A 22,188-nucleotide genomic window follows, 5' to 3' on the forward strand; every position below is an offset into this window, starting at 1 on the left:
CCGATTCCACCCCTAGCCTGGGAATCTCCATACAATGTGGTGTGCGGCCCTAAAAAGCAAAAAAAATAAAGAAAGAACCCAACTAGTATCCATGAGGATGCAGATTTGATCCCATCAGTGGCCTCACTCAGTGGGTTAAGGATCCGGCACTGCCACAAGCTACAGAGTAGGTTGCGGATGTGGCTTGGATCTGGCACTGCTGTGGCTGTAGGTTGACAACTGCAGCTTCGATTCAACCCCCCCTCAGAATTTCCATGTGCTGAGTGCAGTCCTTTAAAAAAAGACAAAAACAAAAAAAATTTCATTTAGAAATAATCATTTTGGGCTCAGACCCAGAGATCTAGTTCTACCTGTTAGTTCATGACCTTTTCAGCATTTAGGTCAGAGCATCTACTTTAGAGACTGGAAACCCAACAAGGCAAGAGTGGCATCTCTTAGCCTGCTCAGAATGCCCTTCCGGGCAGAACATATAGGTGGACTCCTGCTAAACATGGCCAAGGTGACTGAAAACTTGTACGACTCAAGCTGCCACTGCTGACCAGTACCTATCCCTCACCTGATTCGTCTCCACTCGCTTCATGAAGAGATCCGGAATCCAAAGGGCAAAGAAGAGGTCCCTGGCACGCTGCTCTTCCTTCCCTGTGTTCTTCTTTAAATCAAGGAACTCAAAGATGTCTAAATGCCAAGGCTCCAGATAAATAGCAAATGCCCCAGGTCGCTAATGGTAAATAAATCATCATTCTTTTCAGAATCAAAATGAAACAAAGAAACTTTGTACTTTCCAAAGCACTTCAATAATATCTCCTTGGATCTTCACTGCAATTAATAAGTTTAATGAGATAATACAAATAAAAGTACTATAAAAACATAAAGTAGTTGTATTCTTCTTACAATTCTAGGGGTGAGAAAAAAAAAAGAATATTTAACATGAAGAAAATGTGGAATAAGAGAGACAATACTTATGCCAAGTGACACAGTAAACTAGAGATGGCGCTTCCTCTTCAGTTGGCGTCCAGCTCACTTTACATGTATGTGTGTGTGCAAAGCCCAAAGAAAATCGCTTTACCTTTGACAGTAATGTGTTTGCTCTCTTTAAAGGTCAAAAAGGTGGGAGGTCTTATCGAGGTCCCCATAGATTTTTTTAAGTACATCAGAGAGAAATTCATAAACTCAGAAGTGATTAGTGTGCCTACATATCCGCGAGAGACAGGCTCAAGCAGCCAACTACCCTGCCGGTAACACTGGATAAATGACCCAGTACACTCGGCTGCACGTTCCTCTGGAAAATAAGCAGAGTTTGGTCTGTCTGTTTAAGAGATACCCAGCAAACATATTACACCCCCCTTTCAAGGTTAGGGGTCAGTACGAGTCACGACTTCAGAAATTCTCTGCAACTGAACTGTCACGTGAGAAAGCTGACTAGGTCACTGGCTGCCTGGAGCCGGGGGTACAGTACGTACAAGTCAGGGTGACGGTGATTCATACAAAGGTGCACGGCAAACATGATGGGGTAACGGAAATGTTCTAAAACTTGCCTGGTGGGATCACACAGGTGTGTACATCTGTCAAAACCATCAAACTGTACACCTCAAGTGTGGATACTTTAAGTAAAAATCACACTATTAAATCGATCGTAAAAACAAAAAAGCAGACTTGTTAGACGCACATACACCGAGCTATCTTATTATAAGCGTGTATGACAAAAGATCCGCAGTTCTGATTCCCAGTCCTCTCAGGACGAGAACATACCTTGTTCCCACCCTGATCCACGTATCGAGCTGTGTTGTTATACACTCTCAGCATCGGTACAAGGCCGTTGGAATTGCCATTCGTCTGAAAGAGAGACGAGGATAAAGGCATCTGGAGGAGGAAGGGGGGGCTCAGCAAGGAAGAGAACAAAATGGCTCAAGAGTGGACAAATGACTCTTTCTCAGTCGATAAAGTTTTATCTGCTTCTCCATTTCTACCTCTTTAAAAAACATAACGCCCAAATTAAAAAATAAATTTTTTTACAAAGGCCACACCTGCAGTATATGAAGGGTCGAATCAGAGCTGCAGCTGCCAGGCTACACCACAGCCACAGCAATGCCGGATCTGAGCCGCGTCTGTGACCTACACCACAGCTTGCGGCAACGCCAGATCCTTAGCCCACTGAGCAAAGCCAGGCATCCTCACGGAGACTATGCTGGGTTCTTAGCCCACTGAGCCACAATGGCAACTCTGAATTTTGTTGAATAAACTACAATTATGTGCAAAGTTATTTCATGGCATCTCTAATTTCTAATGAGAAATGACAACTACAAGTCAAAAGAATCCAAAATCAGAATAGCTAAATCTAAACCCCACACCTTCAAAAGGCCATTATATAAAGAAATACTTTGGGTAGAGTAAAAAGGCTACTAAAATATCTTTTTCCCAAAAGAATTCAAGGCAATTTACAATAAGAATTATATGCAATGGATAAATCAAGGCAATAAGGTAAACGGAGACTCTCAGCAATAAATGGTTTCTCAAGTGAAGATAAAATATAGAAACTGCTTAGAAGATTCGTCATCTAATTTTTAAAATAATCCCTCTATCCCCAAGGCAAACCTTCGAACAGCCTAGAAAGATAAGTGAGCAATGGCTCACTCTACTATTGTGCAACAAACACCACATAATGGAATGGGTTTCCTCTGTGCTAACTGTATTCTAGCGGGTTGGGTATCTTCTTCCCCTTACAGAGGAGGAAACAAACTCGGGGATGTAAAGTAACCTGCACTCGGCCACACCACTGGGAATGAGTGATACTGGATTTAAATCTAGGTCTTACACAAAATCATTACCTTTTTTTTTCTTTAAAGTATGCATGACTTACAGTATTATGCTAACTGCAGGTGTACAGCGTAGTTGAGTCAATACTTTTGCAGATTACACCCCATTAAAGGTTATAGGTTATGGGTATAATTCCCTGTGCCACAGAGTATATCTATTGTATATTTAGTAGTTTGTATCTGCTAATCCTTCCCCCTAATTTATCCCCTCTTCCCTCTCCCCTGTGGTAATGACAAGTTTGTTTGCTCTGTGAGTGTTTCTGTTTTGCATATACATCCATTTGTCTTATTTTTTAGAGTCCACCCCAAACCATTATCTTGACTCCTAGTGAACAGTGAACTAGAAAAATGTGGAATTTACTTCATAAAATGCCAGTGTCTAAAGCCTGAATCCTGGCTCTATCACATATTAAGTAACCAATCTCTGGATGTAATTTAACTTTCTTACCTTCAGCTTCCCCACTTGTAAAATAAGGAAAAAGTGTCTATCCTCCTAAGTCACTGTAAGGAGTGACGTTTACTGTGTCTGTAATGATATCTGTCTCCTAAGACGGCAGTAAGGGTTAAATGTGTAATTCACATAAGCTTTTATGACAGATTCAGCACACAGTAAGCAATGAATAAATAATAGCTGCTATTATTATTTATAAAATAAATAAGAATTCTAAAATCTGAGCTAAAAAAGGACCCCATAGACCAACTAAACTGCCAACAAAACAGATGAAAATGAGGCCAGCAGTAGTGAAATTACTCACCCCAAGTCACCCAGCCTAGTAGTAATTAACACAGATCCAGGTCTCCTAAGCCCCAGCACAAACCCTCTCAACCGCGAGCCTGGTTGCTTGCAGGCTTGAATCCCTCTGGCCTACACATTCTCAGTCAAACAACAGAAGCTTACCCCAGCAATGTAGCTGCCAGTAGCTCGAATACAACTCACAGCAACACCAATTCCCCCAGCTGACTTGGAAATCAATGCACACTGCTTTAGAGTGTCATAAATGCCTTCAATGCTATCATCTTTCATACTCAGAAGGAAACAGCTACAGGGGAAAAAAGTCACAATTCAGAAGAGAAATGAAGCAAAGCAGAGTCAGAAAAATGACTGTATAATCCAAAGACAGTAAGTTAGGCAAATAAACAACTTGAAGCTTACAAAATTCCTAAGTGTTTTAAGAAACAAAACTTTTACTGGATATGACACAATAAGACATATCAATATATACTGTTTTAAAATCACCTTGCTGCCTACCCTAGATGCTTAGCTTAGAAGGAAGTCTTAAAGTCTACAATATTAGCTTACATGTTCACCTGACTACAAATGTGCCATTATTACATTTTCTCATGTAAATTCCTAAGCATATGCAACATCTTTTCAAGCTATTAGAAAGCCAGGAAAAAAATTAACATTCATGGGAAAAAAAAGCCACCTATCCAAGAGTGAACCAAGTCTGACACATGGACCAAAATTTACATCCTGTACAGTCCATTTGAAGACTGTGCTTTGGCTCTTATGCTCTGACCCTAGGAACTTACGCCACCAATGATCCCTTCGCTATCTTGAAAATTCAGCCAATCGAATGGATTCTATCGGGTGACGCTTCCCTTCCATGAATATTCAGACATTCAGAAAGGTACAGAGAATAATATAACATACACATCGTACTTACCACCTGCCTCGAGGAATCAGACACTACAAATACAGCCTAATTACGATCGTACACCACGTCCATGCATTTCTACATTGTTTTAGCATCTGCGTATGTTCTACACTTCAAAATTTTCTGGTTCCATATTTATTTATCCCTCTGAGACTTGCGTTTATTTCGCTCGCTAGTGTGTTAGAAATTCAGTCCCACTGATGCATACAGGACGACGGTACGTTCACCGCCCTAAGGTGCTCCGCAGTGTGAATGCACCAGTACGCTCGCCCACTGGCCTGCTGAGGGACACGGGGACTATTTCCCATTTGTCTAAATAGCACCGCTGTGAATGTCTTCAACAGATCTCACTGCACTTATGCCTAAAGACTCCTCTAAGGTGTCAACCTAGGAGAGGATTTTTGGGTCAAAAGCTGTGCATGTGTTTACTTTCCTAAAGAGTCTCCAGAATGAATGGATAAGGATGTTCTAGCCGCCAATGCATGAGACTTGCCTGTGTTCCACATTTTTACCAAACTTGGTATTCTCAACCTTTTAACTTTTTTTTTTTTTTTAAGGGCCACAGTGGCAGCATGTGGAGGTTCCCAGGCTAGGGGTCCAATCGGAGCTGTAGCCGCCAGCCCACGCCACAGCCACACCAATGCAGGATAAAAGCAGCGTCTGCGACCTACACCACAGCGGACAGCAACACCAGATCCTTAACCCACTGAGCAAGGCCAGGGATCGAACCCGAAACCTCATGGTTCCTAGGTGGATTCGTTTCCGCTGCACCACGACGGGAACTCCTCAACCGTTTAACTTGCATCAATCTGTAAGTATTATTGTGGGGGTATGAACTATCTCATGATGTTAACTTTCACTTTCCTAACTACCAAGGAAGTTTAACATAATCTCACATGTTTCTTGGTCAAACTTCTTCTACAAATAAGCCCATGTTTCTATTTGGTTTTGTATCTTTTTCTTATAACCCTTTGACTGTTAACATACTTGCAAAGATCCTCTCCCAGTCTGAAATTTTTCCACTGTGTTTTTCATTTGCAGAAGTTTAATTTTAATGTAGTCAATTTTTCCTTTCTGTTGTTTGCTTATTTTATCTCTTTTAAGAAATCCTAGGAGTTCCCATGTGGCTCAACAGGTTTAAGTATCCAATGTGGTCACTGCAGTGGTGAGTGGCTGCTGTGGCACAGGCTCAATTCCCGGCCTGGGAACTTCCACATGTGGCAGGCATGGCCCCAAAAAATAGAAGAAAGAAAATCTTCATTACTCTAAGATCATATATGTTCTATCAAGATGTAGGGTGACAGGCATGATGTCTGTAACTCACTTTCAAATGATTCAGCCAAAAAAAATTTTTTTTATGTTAAAGATAAAAATAAAAAAATACATAGGAGTTTCTGTTGTGGAGCAGCGGAAACAAATCCAACCAGTATCCATGAGGATGCAGGTTCGATCCCTGACCTTGCTCAGTGGGTTAAGGCTCTGGCGTTGCCGTGAGCTGTGGTGTACGTCACAGACGTGGCTCAGATCCCGAGCTGCTATGGCTGTGGCATAGGCCAGCGACTACAGCTCCAATTCGATTCCTAGCCTGGGAACTTCCATATGCCACAAGTGCGGCCCTAAAAAGCAAAAAATAAAAAAATAAAAATACACACAGCAAAACGTTAGTAATATTTTGATCTTGGTAGAGGTGGATGTATGGGTGAATTTCATTGTCCTTTAAATTTTTCTGAATATTTGAAATTCATATTAAAAAGCTGGGGAGGAAAACAGGATATTTACCTATTTTCTCTGTATGTTCTAAAAGATTTTAGTTCCACTTTTAGAATTTTTTTCTTGAACTTATTCCATATAGGCACAAAGAAGGGGAATTTAGTTATACTTTTCCCCATAGGATAACCAATTTTCCTAAGTACTGGTTTCCTAACAAAATGCAACAACACCTGCTATTCATCAAGGTCCCATACAGGCCTGAATCTCTTCCTACGTTCGGTTACATTCCAGTGGTTTATCTGCCTATCCCAGGGCAAACACTACACTGTCCCAGATTCCGTCCCAGCGTTCCCTTTCTCGGAAAATAGCACCATAATTCCTACTACTCTGTTCATAAACTCAGGAACCACTCTTGACTCATAACCAAATCATCAAATTCTGTCAACTTTACCCCCCAAATCTCTCGAATCTGTTTTCCCCAATCTTTACTTTCACCTCCCTAAGCTGAAATACCATAATCCCTGGTACAGACCACCATCAGAGTCCTGTTATCAGTACTTCTGAAAAAACTTTACAATTCACAAACCATACGATTCCCCATTTAAAGTGTACAATTAATAGCCTTCAGTATAGTCAGAGTTGTACAACCATTACCACAATCAAGTTTAAAATTTCTTCAGCAACATTTGCTTTTCTTCATTCACATCACAGTATGAGATCTTTTCAGAAGGTAAATCTGATTTAATCAGAGTGGGATTATAACGTAATTAAGTATTACATTTACTAGTCAAAGGTTTATTAAATTAACTTGAATGTGATGAACTGCCCAGCGTCTTCAGGTCAAGGTTTATTTCCCAGTCAAGACCCTTTCAGAACATTAAAAGCAATGATAGATGGCACATACCTAGAGAGCTGTGGGCGGTTGGTGCCAGCGTTGAAGAGAGTGGGCGAGGCATGGGTAAACCACTTCTCAGAAAGAAGGTTGTATGTTTCAATGGCAGCATCAATATCTTCTTTGTGAATCCCCACAGACACCCTCATCAACATATGCTGTGGTCTTTCGGCCACTAAAAACAACGGGAATTTTCACACGGTGGGATATATCAGAAAAACTAGGCTGAGACGTGTACTTAGTCAAAAAAAGAAACACCAAAGGAAAATTCTAAAAATTTTACACTGGGGAGTCCCTGTCGTGGCGCAGCAGAAACAAAGCCGACTAGTAACCATGAGGATTCAGGTTCAATCCCTGGCCTTGCTCAGTGGGCTGAGGATCTGGCGTTGCCATGAGCTGTGGTGCAGATCACAGACATGGCTTGGATCCTGAATTGCTGTGGCTGTGGTGAAGGCCGGCAGCTGAAGCTCCAATTAGACCCCTAGCCTGGGAACTTCCATATGCCACGGGCGCGGCCCTAAAAAGCAAAAAGCAAAAAAATAAAATAAAATAAAAATCTTACATTGGGAGTTCCCGTTGTGGCTATGGCATAGGCTGGTAGCTGCAGCTCTGAATCGACCCCTAGCTCAGGAACTTCCATATGCTGTGGGTGAAGACCTAAAAATACAAAAAAAAAAAAAAATGTTATTTAGGAGTTCTCTTATAACACAGAGGGTTAAGGATCTGACATTGTCACTGAAACAGCTTGGGCGTCTGCTATGGCTCAGGTTCAATCCCTGGCCCAGGAACTTCCATAAGCCATGGACGCAGCCAAAAAAAAAAGTCACTTAAGAGTTTAAAGAAAAATGTTAGGGCTAGTAGCTCAAAGTTCTATTTTCAACATAATGTAACACATGAACATAACACACGAACACATTCATGTCTCACCTTTTCCACTGATCTTCAACAAATAGGACCGCTCCAGCGTCTAGAAAAAGCAAAGCAACCAAAACACTTCCAGAGCATAGTTTTAAAGACACATTGGATATATCATTCACAATAAGGCAATCTATTCAAATCTCAGTTTTTAAAATGGACAAAAGACCTTAATAGACATTCCTCCAAAGAAGATATATACAGATGGCCAACAGGCACGTGAAAAAATGCTCAACATCACCAATTATTAGAGAAATGCAAATCAAAAGTACTACGAGGTGCCACCTCACACCGGTCAGAATGGCCATCATTAGTAAGTCCACAAATAACAAATGCTGGAGAGGGTGTGGAGAAAAGGGAACCTCCTACACTGCTGGTGGGAATGTAAATTGGAACAACCACTGTGGAAAACAGTATGGAGGAACCTTAGAAAACTATACATAGAACTACCACATGACCCAGCAATCCCATTCTTGGGCATATATCCAGACAAAGCTTTCCTTGAAAAAGATACATGCACCTGTATGTTCACTGCAGCACTATTCACAACAGACAAGACATGCAAACAACCTAAATGTCCATCAACAGATGCACGGATTAAGATGTGGTACATACACACAATGGAATACCACTCAGCCATAAAAAAGAACAAAATAATGCCATTTGCAGCAACTTGGATGGAACTAGAGACTCTCATACCAGGTGAAGTACGTCAGAAAGAGAAAGACAAATGCCATATGATATCACTTATATCTGGAATCTAATATAAGGCACAAATGAACCTTTCAAGAGAAAAGAAACCCATGGACTTGGAGAACAGACTTGTGGTTGCCAAGGAGGAGGGGGAGGGGGTGGGATGGACTGGGAGTCTGGGGTTAACAGATGCAAATTACTGCCTTTAGAATGGATAAGCAATTAGATCCCACTGTACAGCACCAGGAACTGTATCTAGTCACTCGTGATGGAGTATGATGGAAGATAATGTGAGAAAAAGCATGTACATATGTATGTGTGACAGGGTCACTTTACTGTACAGTAGAAAATTGACAGAACACTGTAAACCAACTATAATAGAAAAAATAAAAATCATTATTAAAAAAAATCTTCTCAGTTTTTAATATAATTTTTAATGAGAAGAAAAGCATATTTAGTTTCACTCGCTTCAGCTTGGAACATTATCAACTGGTTATCTGTTTTAAAAAAGACTGCCTGAAAACGTCTGGAAAAAGCTAGCTCTACATTAACATGTATGTTAATAGCAAAAATTGTGGTAGTCACCATTATATCACAATAATTACCATCTATAAAGTGCTTCTAATAGGCTAGACACTAATCTAAGCAACAGACACACTCACTTAATCCTCAAGAGAATGTTACTGAAATTTTATTATTATCCCCATCCTAAAGATGAGAAAACTGAAGCACAATTAAGTAACCTGCCAATAAGAAAGGGAGCAGAGCTGTGAACCCAGCTGGTCTGACATCAACACTCATCTTCTCAATCACTACACAACACTGTTTATCAACACAAAAGCACCTAGAAAAGCACGCACATAGTAGGAATTCAATAAATAACTGCCGCACACACAGTAGAATCATACGGGATCATTCCGGCAATTTACCTGCATCATTCCACAGACATCCAGAAGTAATCATGGGAAATTTGAAAACTGCAAATGAATAAGCTATCCTTCCTTAATTCAAACAACTACCAACCCCACTAATCCCTCAGGTCCAACCCAACTCCCAACAAGTTACTACCTTTATAATGCTCTCACTAAAACATAAACACAAATTTCCATTTCCTGATTGAAGAAGGAATTCCCACTTACTTGAAACCCATTACTTACCTTAAAGCCAAAGTAATTGTAAGAGAAATCTCGGTCATAGATAATGGCAGAATTCAGGCGCTGGTGAAGTGAAAAAAAAAAAAAAAAACAAAAGACAACTTAAGATAATTAGACTCATTTTCACTAAATCTGGAATCTTTCAGCCTTGACTCCAGAACTAAAATGACATAGGATACAAAAGAGATAAAACAGTAAGTATGTAACTGGAATCTAACATCTAGCACAAATGAACATCTCCATAGAAAAGAAAATCATGGACTTGGAGAAGAGACTTGTGGGAGGGGGAGGGAGTGGGAGGGATCGGGAGCTTGGGCTTATCAGACACAACTTAGAATAGATATACAAGGAGATCCTGCTGAGTAGCATTGAGAACTATGTCTAGATACTCATGTTGCAACAGAACAAAGGGTGGGGAAAAAAATGTAATTGTAATGTATACATGTAAGGATAACTTGATCCCCTTGCTGTACAGTGGGAAAATAAAATTAAAAAAAAACAACAACAAAAAAAAAACAGTAGGTGTGACTGCTGTAGAATAGAAATCCACACCTAATGTTAAAAAAAATTTCTATAAATTGAGTACCCCGATTAGGTTTAAAAACATGCATATTAAATAAAGACTAGAAGAAAACATGTAAGTTGTATAGAAGTGAAAATGTAAATGTGACTTTCCAAACTTGCTCTGTTACGTCTACAGTACATCTCTAAAGAACATGAAAGGGACTATACCATCATCCTGAAACATGTTTTTAGATTAGCTATTAACCCAAAAGTATTGGAACCACGTACTTACTAATACATAGTTTTAACATTAGCCCACTTTAAACTGCACATAACAATATGTAACATAAAAAAAAAATGACAGATGGTAGGATTACGTTAATTCTAAGGCTCGTCAAGTTCATGGTCCTTTAACAGGTTTTAAACAAACTACTGCTGGGACAGTAAGATTTTATAGCAGAAACGGCCACTGCTACAGAGAGAGCTCTTGCTACAGAGCCATTTAGAAGAAAACAAAAGCAATTAGGTACAAATAATCATTTTGGATGGAGAAAAACAGAGCCAGCCTTTCAAAGAATATCATCAGTGTTCCCGTATAATAATCCATGACCTAGGACATGAAAAGTCTATATGAAATTCTTCCCTTTCTATTTTTTTCTATTTCTATTTATTGCCTACATCTTTGTAGGCAAAGGCAGGTAGAGTCTTACATGAATAATGGGGAACTGAAATACCTGATTATCAATATTTACTTCTTTGCTGCCATTATTTTATTTTTGTTTTTCACTTACCTTCAAGATTATACATATTGAACAACACAGTTTTCACTCAGTCTTTTAACATCAAATACATATTTAGAGAGACAGCCAACTAATCATTTTATTACCTACACTTAAAACTGGTTTCTAATCTGTGCAAATAGCCATGGTAAATAAACTTTGTGCGCAAAAGGGCTGGCTGGATCTACCCATCTTTTCCCTTCTGTCCTCTGGGACATAGTTAAGAAAGGGAATGAAACACAAGTGGATAATTTTTAAGTTGCTGAGCAAGAAGATCTTTCAAAATTTTATCTGAGCAACCTTTTTGGAAGTCAGTTTGGCAATGTCGACTAAAATTCTGAATGCACAGACTCTTTGGCTCAGCAATTCCACTTAATGTATTTATCTTACCGATATATACTCATCTACAAGCGAAACACTACCATATACAGATATTCACTACAGCAAAAAACGGAAAACAAATATTCATCGCTAGAGCAATTCTTATATATATGCACAATGATGATATAGCTACAGAATGGAATGCTATGCAGCTGTTAGAAAGGGCAAGGTAAATTCGAAAATGCTAACACAGAAGTATCTCTAAGATACACTTGTAAGTGGAAAAAGCATCAGCAATAATAGCCCACATAGAACACAAGCATTAAATGGAAAAATATATGTACGCACGCACACACACACATGTGTGTTACAGAACAGCTCTGGAAAAATACACTTTAAAATGATAAAACATTGTTTCTAGAGAGGAAAACGAGGATTCAGAGGAGTGAGAATTATTTTTTACCTATATTTTTTGCAGTGTTCAAATTGTTTAAAATGTGCTTGTTGCTTTAAAAAATACAATCTATAAAAAAGACTTCCACCAGAAAAGCATGATTACATACATCTTTATTGGCCAAAACAATATCCAGCGTTGACTTGGCTACCATGGGAGAGTGTTTGCCGTTGTGCGGATTGATGTAGCTGAAGAGGTCCTCCATCACATCTAAGGGCAGCACAGCAGAGACGCAAGGCATCAGAATGGCTTAATAGCTACCTCGACCTCAGGTAACAGTCCAAACTGGTTCTCAGTGCTTTTCTTCAAACCAATTCGCCTCAGTGCCTAGCACAGACAGTGCTTCATAAACATATAAATGTTAAGTGAATACATACGGGGACACTTACATGAGGAAACCCTCACGGAGACAATCCCCCAGAGGGGGAGGGAGCACAGGCTCGCTGCCAGATGATTCTGACACCCAACCCCACTGAGAATTACTGGTTGAAATTAACGGAAAATAGAAATCATAATCTCAAAGTTTTTCTTTAAATCCTAACACAACAGAAACGCAACTGAAAATAAATTCTCGCCGCTCTCCTTCCAGACACCATCGCAGCCTCCGATCCTCTGCGTTTACGTGTGAGCCTTACGCACACAAACTGCATTCTGACTAAAACGGACTGGAGTCCATAGATCAGTGTGGGGAGAACTGACATCTTTACGATAAATCTACTCCAGAGGGAGATGTAATGTTTAAGGCCCCACAAAACAGATCTGAAGTGAAAGTCAAAAGACGTCTCCTCTCGTCTACCGACTGACTTGTTAAACACCACTTCTTTATTCCTAACAAATTGCTTAGCCTTCCTTTGCCCACATTCCCAGAGCCCTAAAATGGGAGCGACGGAATGCAGGGTTTGCTACTGGTGACAAAGACTGCCCGTAACACTTTTTAAGCCCAGAAATTATCCATAAATATTAATTCTTTTTTCCAACCACATCAGCACTAAGAGCCTAAAGATGGGACTTAACAAAGAGAGAGCGAGCCATCAGCAGCATGGAGAAAGAGGAATTTCTAGTCCCTTCTCTGCCGTTAACTTGGATACGTCACTTTTTTAAACAAGGTGTAACTTTTCTTTTCTTTTCTTTTTTTTTTTTGTCTTTTTGCCATTTCTTGGGCCGTTCCCACGGCACGTGGAGGTTCTCAGGCTAGGGGTCGAATCGGAGCTGTAGCCGCCAGCCTACGCCAGAGCCACAGCAACGAGGGATCCGAGCCGCGTCTGCAACCTACACCACAGCTCACGGCAACGCCGGATCGTTAACCCACTGAGCAAGGGCAGGGACCGAACCCGCAACCTCATGGTTCCTAGTCGGATTTGTTAACCACTGCGCCACGACGGGAACTCCAGGTGTAACTTTTCTTTTGACATTTAAGTTTCATTCTGGTACCCTTATAAATTTTCTGAGACTACTAATTCTAAATTTTTCCTCTAGACCCACCACTGAACACTTTCTTTGTTTCTTTGTGCAAGTTAGAGACGGCAATCCTCGCTGCCAGGATGGCATAGTCAGGGTGCTTAGTCGTCAGGGTTGCAGCCGTTTCAGCAGCCAAAGTATCCAGTTCCACAGTTGTGACCCCACTGTACAAGCCCTGGATTACTTTCATGGTGATCTGAGCCTATAAGAGCAAAACCAAGAATTACTTGTGCTTTCCCGAGAACCAGCAGCTTCCTCAAGAGAGTAGTGAAGAAAATGAAATTTATATCAAAATAAAACAGTTAACTTCCTTTATGAAAAATTACCTTTCAGAATGGTAAGCTGTGGAAAATTTAGAAATGCGCATTACTAAGCTAATAGAGCTGCTAGAAAATGCATACTACGTATACAATGAAGCAGCATCCACAATAAATAAAGTTTTAAAGTCTAACTTTTACAAAGATTAACAGTCATACAAGGAAAGAGCTGAAAAGAGACCAATGATACTACAAGCATTGCCCCATCTTTCTTTAAAATTCTCCCCATTTAAACCAGAGTTTGAATTATATACTCACCCATTTTCCTTTAATTCTACTTCAGCATAAGTACAGGAGTGCAAATGAATCAAATTCATTTAATTATTCCAATGAAAGGAGAAAACGGTACAAGTTAGAGTTGGGGCTGAGTCATCAAATAATTTAGTGACTGCTCTTTAACACTTTATGAAATATTCCAACTTTGATAACCTTCTGACATTTCACTATGACCTGTGAGATGGGTATCACTGCTACTGTCACTTTACATGAGGAACCGAGGCTCAGGTTATTGGGACCTGCACAAGGTTAATGTTTAAGTCCTCAGCACCACAGCACAGCCCATTCAATCTTATTTCACTGTTTACAAGACCATACTGTAAAAGGTACCCCTCACTTTTTTTTCTTTTTCAGCCACACCTGCTGCATATGGAAGTTCCCAGGGCAGGGATCAAATCCAAGCCACAGCTGCAACTGACATCACAGCTGCAGTAATGCCAGATCCTTAACCCACTGCACCACAGCAGGAACTCTGAGGTACCCCTTTCTAAAACATACAATGTACAAATCATCACCACATATTTTTAAGAAAGACAAATTCTAGGGAGTTCCCTTGTGGCTCAGCAGGTTAAGGATCTGATGTTGTTACCTGCAGCAGCAGGGGTCACTGCTGTGGCACAGGTTCAATCCCTGGCCCAGAAGCTCCAGATTTTGTGGGCGTGGCCAAAAGACTATTCCTAAATTGCATATGTATATATAATATATATGTGTGTGTTCACTGAATTATTAAAAAAAGAAAAGTATCCAATAGAAAATGAGTGCCTTCCCAGTTGACCAAAGCATGGCCCCCTCAAAAAAGAAACTGTCTATATAATTATTAATATAAAACCTGTTCCAATTACAGTTAAGACCTAAGCTCAAAGTGCTCCTGATCAGCTTCTTCTCAGATCCAGTAGATGAGTTAGAGTCAGTAGAGCAGTGAAGTCTTCGAAACGTCTCGTGCTACATGGAAAGCAATCAAACTCAGAATAAAAGAACATCTATGTGCTAACTGTGCCAGATCTAAACGCATACAGACTCTTTCAAGCTCAAGTCAGCTCCAGCACCCGTGCACACTGAAGTTTAGCACTGCATGAGGCCACGGAACACGAGGCGTCGGGATACCGAGGTTCCCCGACACTCCCACTCACGTGTCCAAGCCACACCCCTTCTCTCTGGACCTCTCCTATCTATAAAACAAGCAAGATGAACGGGGATGATCCCTCAGGTTCGCCCACCTCTAGTATTCTACTCTTCTAATTATCTAGATTTCTACATGTAAAAGGAAATGTATAAGCATCTTTTAAAGCTGTATAAAATTATATTCTGTGACCATTTTGGTCAATTCGGTATTTACTGAGTATCTAATTATATATGCACCAAACACTGCAGATGTTACAAGAAAAAGACACAGGCCTCCAAGCAGTTCTAGGGGAGGACAGAGACATATAATTACTTTCTACGTTAATGCTATGAGGCCAGCACAAGTGCTACAGTAGTACAAGTGAAATACCTAAATGAGGACGGGGCAACACGGGTGGGTTTTTTAAAAAAAGGTTCTGGGAGTTCCCACGCGGCTCGGGGGAAAATACTCGGCATTTTCACTGCAGCATGCTGTGGTGTGGGTTTGATACCTGGCCCAGGAACTTCCACGTGCTGTGGGTGTGGCCAAAAATAAAAATAAACACAATTTTAAAAAAGGTTCTTAGAAACTCCATGTTAATAAATCACCCTGAAAGGAATATGGAAGATGTATTTGAAGATGACAAGATGAGAGAAGACCAGAGGACACTTCAGAGACAGCTCTAGACAGCAATCTGGACAAGGGAGGCTGTGTCTAGAGTCGAGGAGTTACAGAAGATAAGGAGAAGAGCAGGGCAACGTGCTTGTGAATAGCTGGCTCTCCGCGACTTAATTGTTGACCATGAAATCTATTTTATGCTACTTTAATATATTCTTTCTACACAGTAACAAGAAAGTAAATTTCAAACCAGCACCTACTCAAACGACCACAGTTCCAAAACACGCTTTACTAAAAGCTTTTCAACTTTTGTGAATAAAATAATTTACTCAATGTCTCTAATGTGAAGTGTTAACGTCAAGTTTTCTTCTTTGCTCACTTTGACACTTCTCTGAAAAGTCAGAACTCACAGCACAGAACCAAAATTTAGGGGAAAAAAAGTTTCAAGCAATGAATTTGCATTTTATATCCAAGGTCATAAGCAGAACATCAAACCAAAACATGTATCAAGTGAGTGAAGGGGGAGTTTGCGGTGTGGCTGAGTGGTTATCAAATCTGACTAGCATTCAGGAGGACACAGGTTCGATTCCTGGTCTTGCTCAGTGGGTTAAGGATTGGGTGTTGCCGTGAGCTGTGGTGTAAGGTCGCAGATGCAGCTTGGATCCTGCACTGCTGTGCCTGTGGCCGGCAGCTGTAGCTCCAATTTGACTCCTAGCCTGGGAACCTCCATGTACCGCAAGTGCGGCCCTAAAAAGCAAAAAAAAAAAAAAAGTGAGTGAGGGAGTTCCTGTTGTGGCGCAGTGGTTAACGAATCCGACTAGGAACCATGAGGTTGCGGGTTCGGTCCCTGCCCTTGCTCAGTGGGTTAAGGATCCGGCGTTGCCGTGAGCTGTGGTGTAGGTTTCGGACACGGCTCGGATCCCTCGTTGCTGTGGCTCTGGCGTAGGCTGGTGGCTACAGCTCCGATTCGACCCCCTAGCCTGGGAACCTCCATATGCCACGGGTGCGGCCCAAGAAATAGCAATAACAACAACAACAACAAAAAAAAAAGTGAGTGAAGGGCCAGAGGTAAGAGACAAGTAAAAAGAATTACATGAAGCGAAGAATCCAAGCTATAAACCCCACTTACTTACAGGATCAACAAAGTCCATATTCAGCCCATAACAAAGCTTCTGGATTCGAGATGTGATTTTGTCGAACATAACTCGCTCTTGGCGGCCATCTGAAGATCCAAACCATACAACTCACGTCAGTACTTCAAAGACAGCGATGTCAAAGAATCTAATGTAATCAGCACACAAACTTTTTATTTTTTGCTTCTTAGGGCTGCACTCGCAGCACATGGAGGTTCCCAGGTAGGGGTCAAATTGGAGCTGTAGCCTCTGGCCTACGCCAGAACCACAGCAACGCGGGATCTGAGCCACGTCGGTGGCCTAAAGCACAGCTCATGGCAAGGCTGGATCCTTAACCCACTGAGCAAGGCCAGGGATGGAACCTGCGTCCTCATGAATGCTAGTCGGGTTCGTTAACCACTGTGCCACACTGGGAACTCCTCACCCTATTTTATTTATTTTCTTAATAATTATTTCCCCACTACAATTTTTTTTCCTACTGTACAGCATGGTGACCCAGTTACACATCCATGTACACATTCTATTTTCGCACATGATCATGCTCCATCGTAAGTGACTAGACATAGTTCCCAGTGCTACACAGCAGGATCTCATTGCTAATCCATTCCAAAGGCAACAGTCTGCATCTATTAACCCCAAGCTCCCCGTCCATCCCACCCACCTCCCTCCCTCTTGGCAATCACAAATCTATTCTCCAAGTCCATGATTTTCTTTTCTGTGGAAAGGTTCATTTGTGCCGTACATTAGATTCCAGATATAAGTGATGTCATATGGTATTTGTCTTTCTCTTTCTGACGTACTTCACCTGGTATGAGAGTCTCTAGTTCCATCCATGTTGCTGCAAATGGCATTATTTTGTTCTTTTTTATGGCTGAGTAGTATTCCATTGTCCTCGCCCTATTTTAAATTGCAATGCCCCAAACACAGCCTTGCTCCTTTTATCCTCCTCCTCCTTCCATGCTTTATTTTTCTCCATAGCACTTACGATCATCTGACGTACTCTGTATCTTGCGTATGTATTTGTTTATTGTGACTCTCCCCACCCATCCACTAGAATGTAACTTCCAAAAGGAAACCAATTTTGCCGTGGTTTATTTATTCACCAATGTACTCCCCAGTGCCCATACCAAGGACCAAGGCCCAGCACGTAGTACGAACCGTACTGAATGCTAAATTACTTAGAAACCTATCTCCACTCCAACACCTTCATCAAAAACTCGGCTTCCATACTCTCCTGGAGTAATTAATGGTTTTGAATTTACTTCACCCCATGTAAAGAAGTACTTCTTTCTATGTGAAACTCCAGATGATCTTCCAGAGGCAACCTCTTAGTTTTTATTTGGGGGATATGGAAGCAAATACGTGTAGACCCTACCCGGTTAGTCCTTTTACGATTTTGGACTTAGATCCTATTGCTCTTCGTTCTCCCCAACAAGAAGTCCTGGCCACCTGAGGTACGTTCTCAATTGTTTGATGCAGAATCAATGAACAATAAGATACCACTAGTAATCCCTCATTGACCGAAGAAGTTAGCTTTTCGTGAACACCGACACATTAACTAAAACAGCCCTTCTCTTTCTGACCATCACTGGGACCCCTTTTCTAGCCGGACTCACATATGCAGTGTCTAACTCTGAACAGAGTTAACTGGCCCACTCTGGGCCTGAGCCCTCAATGGTCTACCAACTGGTTAGGCAGACAGGGGCCACCAAGCAGGATTAACAAACTGAGAATTCTGCAGCTGCCAACTTAATCAGGAAACGGACAAAAAGTACAACAGCAAGTGTCTGGACTCACCCTAGAAAGAGGAGGCACACGAAAGGGCCCAAGGAGCAGTGATCCACTGGCCTCTGGCCTCGCATCATTCCACCTGGTCATTGTGTTCAACCCACAAGCTGACTTTATCAAACCACGGATGCCTGCTTCCACTGCGTACATCCGTCGTCATCCTCTTCTCTCAAACAGGCCTTCCTTCACTTGGTCTCACATCTCTTCTAGTGTCCCAGGAGACATCCCAAGTCCCAAGAGGGCCTTCCACTCCCACCTCCGTATCACTGCTTAGACCTCACTCTGCCTGAAAGCCCCGCTTCCACCTTCCCAAACGTCTAACTCCTACCCACGCTCCAACTCTTGCACCTCCATGCAATCTGCCCCAGCCACTGTGACTCACGTAGACCTTCCCTTCCGGGAAATCCTAGGATACTAACTGTCCGATTTCCTCTTGGTTATTAGCTGGCTGTCTTCTTTAATTCCTCTCTTCGGGGAGACTGCTAACCCTGAGCCATGAAGGACACGTTCGGCCCATTCAGCCCGGGATCTTCACAGGGCTGATTCTTAGTACCCTTCCGGGCTCAGCTCAAACGTCAGCTCCCTCCCTGAGGACCCAACCCAAGATCGTCTTCTCATTCATCTTTATCACATCGCCCTGTTTTACTACCATCATCTCACTGGTCACATCTGACATGATCTGACTCTTACAGTTAATTTACCTGTTTCTTGCATACACTTCAGTTCTCTCACCTACCTCAGAATGTAAGCTCCATGGAAAAAGGGATTTAGCTTGTTTGGTTCTCTGCTGAATCCCATTACCTAAAAGAGTTCCTGGCACAAAGAGATGCTGAATATGGGTAGCCCTCTGTACCTGCGGTTCCACACGCAGATTCCACCAACTGTGGACTGCGTATTATTTTGGAGCCAAGGCTGGATGAATCCGAGGATGCAGAACCATGAGACAGTGAACCCACAGAGAAAGAGGGCCAGCTCTGGGACGCAGCATACTTGTAATGTGGTAGCCCCAGCAGCTCCTAGAACCAAATGCCCATGGATACCAAGGGATGATTGCAAATAGTTTCTGAATAACTGAACGAATGGGCTTCTATAGCCTGTTCGTTCTAATACCTAGTAGAGTATTTTCGTATTTTACTGTATTAACATTTTGGTCTTTCTCAACCGACTCTAAGATCACTGAAGGCAAAAACCACGTCTGCCCACTCACCACTGTAACCTCAGGGCCCAGCACCGTATCCACGCAGATGTGTAAAGTCATAACAGAGTGGGCTGGAAAGGGAAACACAAAGGATGGGAGGAAGACAGGAAGGCGAAGGAGGAAGGGAAAGAAGCAGCTCTGGAACAGAAGAGAGTTACCCCCCCCACACACACACACACGTGTGCACACTCAGTGATGATGTGAAATGTAATTTTCACTGCAGGTACAATGCCAAGTTGTGAAAACACGAAATTCCAGGGCACACTTCACAGCTCGGTTCCGCTGCATTAATTCCAACGGTTCTCAATCTTTTTGTTTGTTTTTGGCTGCATGTGGAAGTTCCCGGGCCAGGGATCAAATCTGAGCGGCAGCTGCGACCTACGCCATAGCTGCAACAATGCCAAATCTTTAACCCACGGTACCACAGTGGGAACTCCTCAACTTTTATTATTATTTTTTTTAACCTTAATCTCCTTGAGCAACAATACATATTGTCTCATCAAGAAAAAATAGCCCAGGAGTTCCGCAGTGGTTGACGAATCCGACAAGGAACCATGAGGTTGTGGGTTCGGTCCCTGCCCTTGCTCAGTGGGTTAACAATCCGGCGTTGCCGTGAGCTGTGGTGTAGGTTGCAGACGCGGCTCGGATCCTGCGTTGCTGTGGCTCTGGCGTAGGCTGGCGGCTACAGCTCCGATTCGACCCCTAGCCTGGGAACCTCCATATGCCGCGAGAACAGCCCAAACAAATAGCAAAAAGACCAAAAAAAAAAAAAGAAAAAATAGCCCAAGACAGCAGATGAGAAAAACTCATCTACTTCTCTAGCATCTAACAATTTGAATTATTCCACGTCCCTGGCAGCCCTAGGGTCCTAGAATATGGAGATGCCTTCTCCCCCTAACGTTTTCTTCATAGTGCTTAGTTCACTAAGTACTTTAGGTTGACTGCTAGTTGTCCTCCTGAATATTACATTAAAGTTAACAAGAACTACAGGAGTTAGTCTGCTACTACACTGTCATGTCAAAGACAAGGGGGTTGGGGGGAATACCCTAAGCACATCACAAATCAAAAATAAAATAAACAAATCTAAGTACAATTGTGTATATTAAGCCTTGCTAAATGCTCACTGGCGGAATCTAGGAGCAAACCATCTGGATTAAATAATGTCCTCTGGCGGAATGAGACACAAAATAAGACCTGCCTTTTAGGAGTTCCTGTCGTGGCTCAGTGGTCAACGAATCCAACTAGGAACCATGAAGTTGCGGGTTCAATCCCTGGCCTGGCTCAGTGGGTTAAGGATCCAGCATTGCCGTGAGCTGTGGTGTAGGCCGAAGACGCAGCTCAGATCTGGCATTGCTGTGCGGAGGCTGCAGCTCCGATTAGACCGCTAGCCTGGGAACCTCCATATGCCGCGTATGCAGCCCTAGAAAAGACAAAACAAAAAAGATCTGCCTCTTAGAGCTTGTTGTAGGTAGTACTTTTTAAACTACAGTATCTTTCTTTTTTCTTTTTAGGGCCGCACCCATGGTATATGGCGGTTCTCGGGCTAGGAGTCGAATCGGAGCTGTAGCTGCTGGCCTACACCTCAGCCATAGCAAGACAGGAGCTGAGTCTGTGGCTTATACCACAGCTCAAGGGAAGCCGGATCCTTAATCCGCTTAGCAAGGCCAGGGACAAAACCTGCATACTCATGGAGGCTAATCTGATTGTTTCCACTGAGGCATGATGGGACCTCCTAAACTACAGTCTTTGAAAGTGGACCCAAAGGTTAAAAATGCAACACAGAGGTGTCACTCACCCCAGAAATATGCCTACAGGTTTTCAATTCAACTGTTACAGATTTATCATAAGAGCGCCTCATCCTTCCATATGTTTAAGGTCTAAAAAACCTGGATGCTGGTGTTCCCTCCACAGCTCAGTGGGTTAAGAATCAACTACAGCGGCTCAGGTTGCTGCAGAGGCGCAGGGTTTGATCCCTGGCCCAGTGCAGTGGGTTAAGGGATTTGTAGGCTGCAGCTCTGGCTGGGATTCAAGCCCTGGCCCGGGGAACGTCCATATGCCGTGGGTGTAGCCATAAAATGGAGAAAAGAAAAAAGAAAAAAAAAAAAAACAGAAAAATCAAAAACGAAACTGAATGAGCCTCCCTCGATCATAGGAATGAACTGATAAAAACACATTCTGTATTTTGGTCTTTCATCTCATCAGCTAAAGTGGGAGACGGGAAATTCAGAGAATGATGTTCTACAGATGCTAATGCCAGGAAGAAGGGCCCCCACTGAGCACCTCTGCATCTGTAAACCACCCAGCTGCAACCCAGTCAACTACCTGCCTTCCACATCACTCATTATACTCTGTATTTTAAAGTAATTATTCCCGGAGTTGCCTTCGTAGTTTAGTGGTTAACGAAT

The 22,188-nt window shown here is 42.1% G+C and overlaps 1 protein-coding gene across 1 annotated transcript in view; it reads right to left on the reverse strand.

The window, feature by feature from the left end:
* Window positions 1-22,188, reverse strand: part of RRM1 (ribonucleotide reductase catalytic subunit M1) — a 39,091-nt gene that overhangs the window by 15,339 nt on the left and 1,564 nt on the right. The window contains exons 2-10 of the mRNA XM_047753988.1: window positions 16,798-16,886; window positions 13,376-13,553; window positions 12,003-12,103; window positions 9,839-9,898; window positions 8,001-8,040; window positions 7,086-7,248; window positions 3,712-3,853; window positions 1,750-1,833; window positions 557-718 (exon numbers count right to left, since the gene is read on the reverse strand). Coding sequence (XP_047609944.1) covers window positions 557-718; window positions 1,750-1,833; window positions 3,712-3,853; window positions 7,086-7,248; window positions 8,001-8,040; window positions 9,839-9,898; window positions 12,003-12,103; window positions 13,376-13,553; window positions 16,798-16,886 — 1,019 coding nt within the window. The remainder of the gene's footprint in view (window positions 1-556; window positions 719-1,749; window positions 1,834-3,711; window positions 3,854-7,085; window positions 7,249-8,000; window positions 8,041-9,838; window positions 9,899-12,002; window positions 12,104-13,375; window positions 13,554-16,797; window positions 16,887-22,188) is intronic.

The sequence above is a fragment of the Phacochoerus africanus genome, chromosome 11 (genome assembly GCF_016906955.1).
Source record: "Phacochoerus africanus isolate WHEZ1 chromosome 11, ROS_Pafr_v1, whole genome shotgun sequence".
In the NCBI taxonomy this organism is placed as follows: Eukaryota; Metazoa; Chordata; class Mammalia; order Artiodactyla; family Suidae; genus Phacochoerus; species Phacochoerus africanus.